The sequence below is a fragment of the Phocoena phocoena genome, chromosome 3, assembly GCF_963924675.1.
Source record: "Phocoena phocoena chromosome 3, mPhoPho1.1, whole genome shotgun sequence".
Taxonomy (NCBI): domain Eukaryota; kingdom Metazoa; phylum Chordata; class Mammalia; order Artiodactyla; family Phocoenidae; genus Phocoena; species Phocoena phocoena.
Genome location: NC_089221.1, coordinates 18,406,308 through 18,420,985, shown reverse-complemented (window position 1 = coordinate 18,420,985; position 14,678 = coordinate 18,406,308). Strand labels below are relative to the sequence as shown.

The window sequence follows — 14,678 nt, the reverse complement described above, 5'->3', positions numbered from 1 at the left end:
GGAAAGAAATTATTTTAACCTTCTTCCCCATATTTTTCCTCCCAAATCCAGGTACCATGACAATGAACTCTTAAACTTTTACAGAAATACCTATTAATATAGTGTGACACTCTCAAATGATATGATATAATCTGGTCAAGGTAAAGTTGTAAAAGATGACAATCTAAAAACATAGTTAGGATGCCCCTCACATGTAACCACACATGCAATCTTCAAGGAGAAAAAGAAAGATGAAAGAGAACATTGGGTGAATAGTATATATTTTTCTTTAATGGGATGTATAATATATCCAAGCATATCAGCTTTTGTTGCTCCCAAGCACTGCAAATAGTCTTTGTTCTTCTGTGCCCTTCCTTGGCTTACCTTGGGGGAGGTGTGGGCCCTTTTGAAATGAATTTCTACTCTCTTAAATAGAAGGTGAAATATTTCCAGATGATAAATAGCTTTGGGTCTGTAACCCAGGCAGGGGAGTTCTCAACTAACATTGGGCTGTTAAAGGTAATTTCCAGCCTTGTAAAGTGATATTCCTTTTGCTCAAATGACAACAATCAAGCTAGGAAGAACAAATGAGTCCCCTCAGGGAGCAGAGTGGAATAGAACGTCAAATATTCTTGGACATTCAGTGGCTTACAAAAGAGAGAAATTTTGCATTATGGCATTACTCAGGCAGAGTTATAGATCATCTTTGTGTCTGGTCTTCTTTCATAAATAAACAGTGCCTTAAACATAATCTAATCACTTTGTAGCTGATACAATGGCCACTGTGAGGTTCCTGAGAACTAAGCAGCTACAAAGAAGACAAACTAAGTATTTTATGTTCACCAAGGACAATGTAGCAAAAGTAGTTTGTTTTGTACATAATAAAATTATTTTGTCCAAAGAAATTCACATAAAATTTTCTCATACTCATTTTGGCCCATTTATCTGAATGAATCCTGTATGTAAATAAAAGTTATAATATTACTTCTTATTTCATGCACTAACTGCTGAACCATAGTACTAAATCATTCTACAGCCTTCATAATCATAGATTTTAAAATTGGAAATAAGTATTACTGTTTACATGCTGTTATTACACCAACATTTACTGAGGCATGTCCTGTACTGGGAAGCTTTCCCCTAGACTGAATGTATTTATGGAGATGGATGGTGGAAGATGTCTGTAATTTGTGTTACAAGGATCTCAGTATTAAGTAGGGCATACTGTTATGGCACCACATTGGCTCTTACATACTTAAAAGCTGAAGAGATATTCTAAGATAGAATAGTAAAGATTTAAAAACACATTGGGAAGTTTCACGTTCTAGCAGACATTCAGAATGGGGCCTAGTTTCCTGAGAAAGATAACGATGAGAAAATAATTAATATAAATAGGCATGATTCTTTTAAACTTAAAGAAAACACAGACACAAAATCCAAATGCAATGATTGAAACTTTCTTGGATATATGTTCAAAAAAAATAAAGAACTAAAAAAGGTATTTGGAGAGACAAGAGGAGAAAATTGAATATGGCTGGTTATTAGGTGATGATGGGCATAATGCTGAATGGGGTGGTGTGGCAGGCATCAGACAGTTTAGCCCATTTCTATAAACTGATAAGTGTGTGAAGGATTGGTGACTGGTCAAGTAAGTTCAAAGCTACTTACAAGCATTTATATTGAGAGGGCTCCAACTAAGGAGGGACAATTCTGAAAAAGACTCAGAAATGCCAATGATTAAGAGAAAAGGAGAAAGACATGCAGGGTAAAACATAGAGATTAACTGATAGTCTGTATACAGAATTCCTTCCACTACATGATAATGCATGGAATCCAGACATAAATGAGCAGAAGGTAAACAATAAAGAAATTTTGAAAAAAGAAGTTCTTCTGTAGAGAATCTGGAAATAATTAGGGCAGTGATGGAACTCCACTGTGGTTAGAATGTCCCCAACCAAATATCTGAAATTAAAAGGAATGATTGATTCTCTTTCCATTCAACCTAGGACAAAACTGCAATCAATAAATTCAACCTACAAGTTCAAAACTCCATCCTTAAATATGAACAGACAAATAAGAGTCTTCAGACATTTAAGGAAAGCCAGCAATATGATAGACAAAGACAAAAAAAAAAAATAATCCTAAGGAACAGAAAATTTAGGAAACACACACACACACACACAGATTAGAGTCCTCAAAAAGATTCAAGAATTCCCGGTGTCCACAAAATAGGAGCACAATTCTATTAAAAGGGGACATTCATAGTAAAGGAAAAAAACCTTGGAAATTAATATGCCTGTCGTATGTGTGTGTACACACATGGGTATATGTGTACTGACTTTGAAAATGCTGAAAATAATCAATAAATAATTTTAAGATAAATTTTAATTTTTTCACAAAATAGACCAAAAGATATAGAAATGAATGACTGTAGAAAAAGTATATTATTTACAGAAGGTCCATGAGATCTAACATTGAGCATATGAATTCCAGAAAGACAACAGAAAACATGGAGGATAGAGCATAATCATGGAAATAACCATAAAAGGAAATTTCTCAGTGCTGAAGGAAAATAGTTTTTGAACTGAAGGAACTTACTAAGTGCCCGACCCAAAGAAAGAAACATAAACACTTATCAGCTCACATCTGGAGACAATGTTCAAAACACAAGCACACATAAACACACACTTGGAGACAGTGCTCTAAATAATTAGAATACCAAAATATAAATAAGATTGTAATTTTAGAGTAAAATAAAATGGGGAGAAAAAAACAGGCTCTTTACTTGCAATGGAAATATAATCAGACAGACATCAATTTTACCATTGGTTTCTAGAAGACTATAGATACATGCCTTTAAATGTGTGAAGGAAAAATTATTTCCAATCTAGAACTATATGCCCAGACAATAGTTAAGTATATGTGTAGGTAAAGAAATAAAGTCATTTCTGACAACCAAAGACTAAAGAAACTTACCTCTCACAGACACATTCTCAAGAAGTTATAGGAAAAGCAATTATACTCTAATAAAGATGTAAAAAATAAATAAATAAAAAGAATACATCTACAAATGGAACAATTCTCATAGAAAAAAAAGTTATAGGAGATTAGCGGCAACAAACAAATTAGTCAACTAATATAGAAGAAAATATAAAATCCAAGAAATAGTGTTTCAAACCAGGAGATTAATAAAGAAAAATTCCAGGTTGAAAATCGTGCAAATGCTCTAGTTTGGAGTAGGAAGAAAGAGGGGTCCCTGAACAACGTATGTTTTGAAAAGGAGATTTGATGTTGGCCCTGAGAAATGAGGTGAGCTTAAAGATATGAGAAAAGCAAATAATACAAACGAAAAGATATCTCAAAAAACTCCATATGCAAAATGAAAATATTGTAATCATATCGACACTGTATGTTATTTGGCTATGGGACAAATATATGTACATTATTTATAATAATCAAAAAAGTGTTAGTGTTTTGTTTAGTTTTATTTTATGTTTTAGCAGCAACTGATGGAGAGGGCTTTGAAGGCCTATGTATTAATCAGGGTTCTCCAGAGAAATAGTCAATAGGATATATATTTATTTATTATCAAGAATTGGTTTGTACAATTATGGAGGCTGACAAGTCCTGGGATTTGCAGTCAGCAAGTTGGAAACCCAGGAGAACACATGGTATATTTCTATTGCAAAGACGAACAGGCTCGACTCAGAACTGATGTTTCAGTTCAAGTCTGGAGGCAGAATAAAAACCAGTGTTACAGCTTGAAGGCAGCCAGGCAGGAGTTCCCGCTTACTCACGGAAGGGTCAGCTTTTTTGTTCTATTCAGGTCTTCAGTTGATTGGATGAGGCATACCCACATAAGGGACCACAGTCTGTTTTACTTTATTGATTCAAATGTTTTTCTAATCCAGGATTATCCTCACTGATATACCAAGAATAGTCTTTGACCAAATGTCTGGGCATCCTGTTGCCCAGTCAAACTAATACATAAAGTTAACCATTAGAGCCTACTTTTAAAAAAGAGACCAATAAATAAATAAATACATAAATAGACCAAATTGACAAAATCTTTATGCTTAATTCTGTATAATACAGACAATGGAATTCAGGGATGAGAAAGGGAAGGAGTTTAAGGGGACTGTAAAGGTGTTAATGTTATAATAGTAGAAAATAGAGAACCACAGTTACGTTGTATGATTGAACTGAATTCAGACCCAAAGTACGCGTATACCATTCAGACCCGTGTTTCATTGATAACAAGTAAAGTCAGTGATACTACAACTCTACTGGAAAAAAAAAAGAGGTGGCATGGGGTTTGCAAGTCAATAAATATTATTCAAATTGATAAAAGAAATACTATTATAACATTTTCCATTTAACAAATATCCACATATTTTTTTTAAATAAGAATTCAACAGAAACAGTTAAAACATGATTTCCCTGGTGAATGAGATTGAGAAAAGGAAGGTAAAATTGTGCATTACAAGCTCTTCCATACTCTGATTTTAGCTATTTCAATGTAGTACTTTGATTAAAATACCTGTGATTAACTTAAATAGATGTAATAAATTCATACTTATTGATAAAGCAAATTGTTATATAATCCATCTAAAATTCAGGTTATAAAATAGTATGTAGTGTACCATAAAACCTATAGACATATAATTAATAAAGTAATTTGCAGGTATATACATCAAATGAAATACCTGTTAACACAATTTTTGATTTTCTAGCAAAAACTTTTCAGAATCATACATTTCTCCTCCCAACATCCTCCATGCCCTCCTCATGCCTGTAACCACCCTAATCCTGGCAAATAGCAAATGGAAATAAAATCATTGCTGGGTATAGTGATATAAAAAGTATTTCCCGGGGCTTCCCTGGTGGCGCAGTGGTTGAGAGTCCGCCTGCCGATGCAGGGGCTACGGGTTCGTGCCCCAGCCCGGGAAGATCCCACATGCCGCGGAGCGGCTGGGCGCGTGAGCCATGGCTGCTGAGCCTGTGCGTCCGGAGCCTGTGCTCCACAAGGGGAGAGGCCACAACAGTGAGAGGCCCGCGTACCACAAAAAGTATTTCCCATTTTATGTGCACTCTTCAACCCAGAGAAAATAAGAATAAATTTCTTTTTTTCTGCAGCAGTTTGTAAAATATAATCTGAGAGATGCTAGTAAACACTTAACTTTAGATTAGCTTTCTCAAAACTTTTAGACACTGGAGTTCAGATTTGCTTACACTCTGAAGCTATTCCTCGGTATCTTTTTTAAGCCTCTCTTGGCATCTCATTTTCACGCTCCATCTGAGATGACTTGCAAAACATCAGAAAATAACGACACCACTTGCACAAAACAACTGCCTGGACAGTGCATATTTCTATAGCTATCACTTATGGAACTCTCTGGGAGAAATTTTAAGTGTCAATACTAAAAGATGATATTATTGGATTTGGCTGCTTCAGTCAGTAAATATAGTTAGCGCCTACTCAGAAAGAGCTTTTTTAAAAAAGTAATCAGAATAAGAAATATTTCCTGCGTTATTTTTAAATCACTATAAAGGAAAATAATTTTATCCTTGTGGAATTATTATCTTACATGGAACTTAAAGCCGCTGTGTAAAATGGCATCATGTGATTGTTCATAGTTAACACAACCCAAAGATTCAGCAAGTGAATCCTTCTGTAACCCTCCCGCCTGCTAAATGCAAATAAAACTGAGAAGTAGCTTCATAATGTAAGCTAAGCCTGAGTTGCCTTGCTAAAAGTTTAAGAAACCAAACTCATCTGTAGACATCAAGTTCTGGAATCATTCAAGATTCACAAATTTTTGATTCATAAAAGTTACATTTTTGGTCTTTATAATTACCCTTCTATTTATATTTACCTGTTTATTTAAGGAATTAAGACACACATATTCATCACATTGTTTATAAAAGAATAAGCAAAACCCATTGAGTCATTCAATTTCCTTTGAACAAAGGTAGTACAGATATTAAAAAATAATTCTGAAAAGTTTCAAATTATACTGAAAATGATATATTGTTATTGAAAATGTTGACTTGTTTCTCATTTTTATATCATGTATATATATATTTATAATCAGATAATATTATATATACATATAAAACATATACAAACATATTTCTATATGTATACCCTTTCATTTATATATGAATATATGTGTATATATAATGGAAAGTGTATAAAATGATAAGTTATCTCTAAGTAAGAGGGTGATAGGGATTTTTATGTTAGTTTGCAACATAAACTATTATGTTATATATGTTCTCTATTCAAATTATTTTATATGTGATACAAAGCAAATTCTGCAATACCCAACATCATTTATTTAACATTAGAATTGACGTTGCAAAAATACCAATACTTTTAGCTAGTCACGCATGTACTGGACTCAATCCATACTGAATAACTAATTTTATTTTATTTATTAAAAAAATATCTTTATTGGAGTATAATTGCTTTACAATGTTGTGCTAGTTTCTGTTGTACAACAGAGTGAATCAGATATATGTATACGTATATCCCTATATCCCTTCCCTCTTGAGCCTCCCTCCCACTCTCCCTATCCCACCCTCTAGGTTGTCACAAAGCATCAAGCTGATCTCCCTGCGCTATGCAGCAGCTTCCCACCAGCCATCCATTTTACATTTGGTACTGAATAACTAATTTTAAACATTGCCTGTCAATGCTGGGCACTGCAGGTGATCTTCTTTAAGGTATTAACATGCAATGAACTGCTGTAACCATTCTAATCCTCTCAAGAATTTTACATTCATCAATCTCATTTTCAGTTCAAATTTAACATATTTTCACATATTTCTTCTGAAACTTTAATCTCTGCAAAACCCAAATTTAAATTAGAAGGAAAAGGTAGAAGTGTAAAGAGTAGCAGCAACTGAATTTCATTTGGATGTTGAATAGAGCTGAAAAGACATTTGCTTTTTTATTCATATGTCAGTTTGAAAAGAAAACAGTCCTGATTTTGGCTAAATGAAAATCTTTTTTGGTGACTCTACTTGGATCACATTGTAAAAACCTACTTAAAATTTTCACTTGCTTCCACAATATTACCACATATTCTTTGGAGCCATTGGCAAAATGGATCCAGTTTATAAAGACATTGCTTTTGCATTGGGCTTTTGCTTGTCTCATATCTTCAGATAAATTTGAAAGTAAAAGTAAATGTTCATGTGTTGAATATCTTTAATAGTATGGATGAAATTTGTAATTTGAAATTCCTAAGTTCAAAGAACATTTATCTACAGCTTGATTTTATGCTTGAAACTTCCTATGCTTCATAGCAGTTCATAAAATATTAGGAGGAAAAAACTTCTTCCTGTCATTCTTTGCAATTTTCCTTAGACTTGAGTAAAATATATAGAAACTTTTAAAGAAAAATCAAAGCCTGGTACCCCCTTATAATTTTCTCATTGTTTAAATTATATCATTTACCCAGTACAAATCCTTTGCTTATGCTCTTATACAAACATACTCTCAGAGCAATTTGAAGTAAATACAAATTCACAAAATGAATAAAGTCATTTTAATAACATGAATATGAAGGATGACGTTATTTTAGTGAAGTTAAAGCAGAACGTTGAGTTTAAGAGAAAAGATGTAGCCAAGTTGAGTTTTGTGTTTTGGTATTACTAATATGAATACACAGAACCCCTATTTGCAAAGGATAGTTATATAATTTAAAATATTTTCAAAGCTTTTATGTTGTGTTGAAGCATTAAGAAAAACAACTCATTTTTACCCTAAGTTTTGCAAGACACCTATACTTGTGTGAAAATTTTAAATCACAGCCCAAATGGCTATGGTCACTTTAAAAGTTTAACATTTTATCTTTGACTGATCCGTTGACTGGAATGAGCTTTTAAAAATAAAAATTTGGGGCTTCCCTGGTGGCGCAGTAGTTGAGAGTCCGCCTGCCGGTGCAGGGAACACGGGTTCGTGCCCCGGTCTGGGAGGATCCCACATGCCGCAGAGCGGCTGGGCCCGTGAGCCATGGCTGCTGAGCCTGTGCGTCTGGAGCCTGTGCTCCGCAGTGGGAGAGGCCACAACAGTGAGAGGCCCACGTACGGCAAAAACAAAAACAAAAAACCCACAAAAAATTAAAAAATAAAAAAAATAAAAATTTGAACATTGAAATCAGATGGCTGTACTTAAATGAGTGAGAATAGTTTGAAACATTTTAGATCAGCATTTGGATAAAAAATAATATTATTTATAAGAATATGTATCCTTTTTAATTTAAATAGAATGTAAATTTATATTATTTATGGAATATATGAGTACACATATTCTTAGAGAATTATATATAATGAAATATTTATATCATATTATTTATCTATATACATTTATTCTTGGGTAATTTATAGATCTCCAAGACTATGTCCATCTATCATTAATTCTTGGACTCCAGATTGAAAAACACTGATTTACAGTATCACAATAATAATTTCTCTTCTCTTTGGTCCTCTCCCCTATTGTATTGATGTGTGTCTTATTCCATACTGTATTATAGTGAATTATACATGTGTTGAATTTCAGAAGAACTTAGCAGAAATTAAAAATTTTCTATATTATAACATTTCAAATATATAGAATAGATTAGGGCTAACCATTTGCCTGTGAATCTGAAAGGATAATCAGTTATTCTACCCATTGCTTGGCTGAGTAATATTGAATAACTCATTGAAAGTCAGTCTGTTAAAATGAGATACTCCATAGTACATATCTGAAATTGACCTGGTATGCCAAAATTCTCCTCTCCTTTCAAATGAAAAGGCTCAGTGTTTTCTGATTATTATTATTATATTTTTTTACCATATCTCTCACTGGATTCACGTCACTGATTTCTAGCCTCAGAGTATTTGGAAGTTGTATGATTTAATATATATGAGCTAATTTATTTTAATACAACAATCATTTAAAATGAGACTCTAAGTACACTTAAGAGTTGTGCATTTCATTTTATGAAAATTTTATCCCCCAAAGTATATAAAAGAAGTAAATGTTCAAAATAGTTGTATTTATGCATGTTGATGGATTTGGGGCTGTATTTCTAACCTCTGTAATGCATGGAGAAATAAGATGGATTGACAGGAGAGTGAATGAAAGGATAGAGATATGATCTATCTATGTGATAAGTCGAAAACCCATATGATTAAATTGGAAGATAAACAGTGGAATCTCTGAGATATATATAGGTGCCCACCATACATTTTTTCAACTTTTTTTTTGTGTTAAAAATGCTTATAATCAAAAAATTGGTAGGAAAAAAAGGAAAAAAAAAACATAAGATTTTGGTTTAACTTTTCTGGTAAAAAATTATACTGCAAGTATGGCTTTTTAACGTGGGGCCATATCTTTAATGGTGTTTCTCTGTCTCTCTTTCTCTCTCTCTCTCCCTAAAGCTCCATTCTGACTTAGATAAGGGAGAGGGCACTGTTAAATACACCCTCTCAGGAGATGGCGCTGGCACCGTTTTTACCATTGATGAAACTACAGGGGACATTCATGCAATAAGGAGCCTGGATAGAGAAGAAAAACCTTTCTACACACTTCGTGCTCAGGCTGTGGACATAGAAACCAGGAAGCCCCTAGAGCCTGAATCAGAATTCATCATCAAAGTGCAGGATATTAATGATAATGAGCCGAAGTTTTTGGATGGACCTTATATTGCTAGTGTCCCAGAAATGTCTCCTGTGGGTGAGTAAACGAATCAAAATTCTGTCAGATGAGACGAGGCCTTTTCAACGTTTATTTTCTCCAGGTTGACGGAAATATCTGGTTTGTAACTCAGAAGATTATTCCTGCACTGTAGAGGATACAATTAATTTCATTTACTTTTTTTTTCTACTTAACTTTATTTTTTCTTCCTGCTCCATTCTAAATGTATGAATAGATACATAAATATCTAGGATATATAACATCCTTCACTATTTTACAATCTTTGCATTTCCCTGAATTCATGGAATTCCTTTGTACTTTAAGTACATAACTCACTTTGTACAGTAATTGATTGTCATTGCAAATTCAGATGCCTACACAGTGTGAAGGTAACACCAAATACCAGATAGTCATTCTTCACTCAAAATAAATTATTCAAAGTATGTATTGCATCTGAGTCTCAAAGTGGTTCAGAAAAGGATGTGTTGCATTCTTTGTAGCTATCCATAGAGACTCTGAGAAAAGGTATTGTACCCTTTGTGGCTATAAGTAACCTACAGTAGTTATTCCATCAAACTAGGAAGCAAATATCATTATGAAGTCATTACTAGAATAAATTTACAGTTAAGCTATAGTATCATCATCATTCTTAATAATTTAAATAAAATATAAATTCAACAACTTCAATTCTCAAAGTCCTATAATATGTATTTTAAGGTCAATGAGTTAAGGACTCCAGCTTTACTGACAAGTTTTAATTATAAATTTTATTTCTTAGTCACCACTGCCAATCGCTCAATTTATTTCATAGTAACTTCTGGTTTCTAGCACATGTGTAAGATAAAGCTACTCATCACTTCTAGGTTTCAATTTGAAACTCTCGTATATGAGCCATTGTTACTATTTCCCATGTGCGACATTTCTCGGAGGGTTCCTGCTGTCCCCCACAACCATCCCAGACATGCAAGGAAGATTGCACAGACTACCCTGAGGGCGACACAGGTTAGTGGCTGTAGGAGTTGTCACATGGATTTACCATAAATGCACTTGAAATTGTGTCCGTGACCTTATCAGGTATTCAAAGACCATATTCTCTCCTTCACCTAAGAAATCAGCTCAGAGGAGTTCACTTCGATTTAAAACTTTTGTATGCATATTCAGGGCTGCAAATCTTTTATTCAGTTTCCGCTATTTTTTTTTTTTTTTTGAGCTACCTCTTTTACGTGGTGTTATGATTGCTACAGATTTAGAAATACAACTAGGAAAATGTATTAGAAACTAGTCCCTGAAAATGGGGACAGCTGTTTTTAAAATTGTGTCTTGGTTTTACAGGGGCAGAAAAATGAAGACAGTACTTTGAGGAAAAGTATGACCTTTAAGAAGACAATGCAATACAGTACATAAATTCTTTAACCTGGTGCTTATTTCATGTAAATTGGAAATATTTACACGAATTTATGGCCTTTAGTGACACTTTATTACTGAGACAGCATCCTTAAAGCAAACACACACATCCCTCTACAGTATTAGAAAGTTCTATCTTATTAGATAAACAATTAGTTTTTTTGTGGTGCCAATTAGGATAAAGGAGAGGGTCGCAGAGCTGAGCCCTTATATAAGGAGTTTGCAGCTAGTGCCTGGAGAGAGGAATAAATCTGGAAAATCAGTCAAAGTGTAGGTGAGTGAAAGAACAAAGTGGGTCCAGCTTTAGTACTGGGGTGAGACAGAATTTGCTGTGCTGCCACGAGTTATCAGAAAGATCTATGCAAGAATAGGTTCTTTAAAATGTCTTCCCATGTACCGTAACTGAAATTTCTCATTGGTTATTCAAGAGACCTTAGTAAATACCTAAACTGGTTTCCAATGCACCCTCCCTTTTAATTTTTTTCTTTTTAATAACAGAACAGTATTTCCTTTTGAATGTGGAACCATAACATATGCTATGAGTTCACCCAGGTATTCTTGGACTATATTAACATAACATGCCCTTTTCAAATAAATACTAAGAAGTAGAAACACCACTTGCAAATTCAGTATTAGAAATGAAATACCTATCAGGCACTACTTTTGCCATCTTCTGGAATCCTACCTATACACCTATAACCAAATACACCTGTTAGAGACCCAGTTAGATTTGCAGTATTTCTTGTTTTGGCTTTTACCTGAGCAACTTAAAGCTAGCCAGAAGATGCTGTGTGTCCAGACATAACATTTATGTCCCTAGAGCTCCTGAACTCCATTCCCAAGCACACCCTTCTTACCATATGGAAATGGTTTAGTGCTCTAAGTCACTTTATCTAATGATTATTCTTTTCTTTATTTTCTTTTTCCACATTCCTTCTAGGCAATTCCTGCTTCTGTATCATTCTCCTTGGAATATTAAAATAATGTTCAGTCAACACCAGATAGAACTAGCCATGGTGTATTGGGCAATATAACTATTGCAGCAAATCTCACTGTTGGCTTTGTATATCTGTGCTTGAGGTATCCTCTAGGAGATAACTGTCCTTTCCCAATAACTGAGGATGTTCTTATTTCACTTTTAATAAAAGACTCAGCCAATTTAAAAAGAATAGAGTAAAATAGCTTATTGTGTAATGCAAAAGGTCAAGAAATAGTCTATTAGGCAAATGTCAGTTTAGCAATAATGGATTGTACATCTGAACATATGATGAACGATTAAATGAGGAATAAAAAAAAACTAACAGGAAAATTATAAAAAAAAATAACTCTACAAAGGGAGGATGGTGGTGAGCAGGGTGGGTGGAGATTTTAGAGGAAAATCAGTATTTAAGATTATAAGACTATGGAATATATTTAGTTTCCAAAAGTTGAAGAAAATTCTCATGAATCTATGAATTGTTTAAGAGAAAGATCACTTTGTCACTTGTGCTACATCCAATATGCCATGGAAGTAATTGATATTCACAGATAAAGTGCTTTTACTCTGACCTAAGGAAATTACTTAATGATCCAGATATTTCCCAACTCAAAGTTTCTCCTTGGAGACAAATTTGGACGTTATGAATGTGGTCTTAATTCTATAAGATCACTAGAGTAACAATGAATTACAGTAATGTGCCTTCTTTAATATCTGATGATTTCACATCAGTAGGGTGTGCGGTTTAAGTTACTTTTCCTAGAGTGCTGACATGTATAACATCTTTAAATCCATATTCATACCTGCATTGTCTTCCTCAGCCTGAGCTAAACCAGTTTTAGGCTGCTGATTTGGTTATTCGTAACCAGGTCCCTATGACACATTTTATAGATGTCAGTTGTGAATCATGATTTATTAAGTTAAGACCTACCATTTCCTGAGCAATAGGTAGGGACCAGGTGACCTAATAGAGATTTGCATTCCTTGTTTTATTTAACCATTACAATAACTCCGTGCAGTATTGTTTACTATTTGATCTTTATTTTTCTATGAAAATTCCTATGGATCAGAAAGTAGGAATTACTCCCAGGCTCTTTAGAACAAAATTAATTGCAATCAGTTGTACCCTTTTTCTAGGGTTAGTGGCTTCTAAAATTTCTTTGGGAGCTTTAAATTTATTTTTTAATCTCAGATGAACTTGTAAAGACTTCGGAATTCATATTATATTCTTGTATTATATTATAATTTGAGGATGGGGGTCCATGCTTAAAACAAAAAATCTGAGGAATATATCTCTTATCCACTGATTTTAAAAAAATGTTTAGAAAATTTTAAATAAAACAGATATACCTAAAGGAAATTATACTGCTGGTTGCATAGAAAAGTAAATAACATGTACCCCCTTGCTTTTTTTTATGAATTGTATTTTGATTTACATGGAGTTTGGGGATATATTCCAAGATGAAATTGTTGGTGAAGTTTTTGGTAGGTTATTAAACAGAGAATATTTTCTACATGGTCACACTTAAATAGTCCAACTCCAAGAAGGAAATAGTGAAGACTGTGACTATACTTAATATTAATTTATTATACCTTTATTATGATTTTGAAACATACGTAAATCTCCACACTTCCTTGCTTTCATGGAAGTGTTATAGAAAGAGAAACCAAAAAATGATAGAAAACACCTTATCATACAAGCCAGCCATGGCCACATAGAGCAGCTCAAGTAATATAGAATGAACAGGCAAACTATCATTGATTTCTATCTGTGCCCCATAAGCATAGTCCTTGTTAGGACACTGGAGAAAGAATGTTGGCTGTTTCCTACAAATAAAGACATTCTCCTCATACAACCAAAATGCATTTATTAAAATCAGGAAATTAACATTAATGCATTATGACAATCCAATCCTTAGACTCTGTTCAAGCTTCATCAATTGTCTCCATAGTGTCTTATATAATAAAATGTTCAAGGTCAAAATCACCTACTGCATTTAAATGCCAGATCTCTTTAGTTTCCTTCAGTCTGGAACAGTTCTTGACTTTTTTTGACTTCCATAACCCTAACATGTTTTTCCTGACCAGTTATTTTTTAGAGTGTCCCTCATATTGGGTATGTCTGATGTTTCATCATGTGAAAATTCAGCGTATGTATTTTTGTTAGGTATATCACAGAGGAGATGCTGTATTCTTCTTGTTGCATTCTGTCAGGTAGAACATAGTTTCAATTTGTCCTACTACTAATGATGTTCATTTTTATTACTTCACAAAGGTTGCATATTACTTATCTATTGCTGCATAATACATTGACTAAAAACTTGGCAATGTAAAATAACAAGCATTTATTATCTCACAGAAGCATGGATATCCAGGAGTGGCTTAGCTGGGTACCTTTGACTCAAGGTCTCTCAAGAAATTGCATCCAATCTGTTGGCAGGGGCTATGGTCAACTGGGGGGAGGTAGGAAATTGCTTCCATGTTTATTCATGCGGTCGTTGGCACGCCTCAGTTCCTTGCATGGACCTCACCACAGAGCTACCTCGCAATATGGCATCTGCCTGGCTCCAGGATGAGCTAATAGAGAGCTAGAGAGAGAGAGAATATCTATGATCAAAGCCACAGCCT

The 14,678-nt window shown here is 33.9% G+C and overlaps 1 protein-coding gene across 2 annotated transcripts in view; it reads left to right on the top strand.

Moving 5' to 3' along the window:
- The window catches only part of CDH12 (cadherin 12), a 274,173-nt gene that overhangs the window by 70,552 nt on the left and 188,943 nt on the right, over nucleotides 1-14,678 (top strand). For both annotated transcript variants that reach the window (XM_065874328.1, XM_065874329.1), the window contains exon 2: nucleotides 9,415-9,709. In XM_065874328.1, coding sequence (XP_065730400.1) covers nucleotides 9,415-9,709 — 295 coding nt within the window. The remainder of the gene's footprint in view (nucleotides 1-9,414; nucleotides 9,710-14,678) is intronic.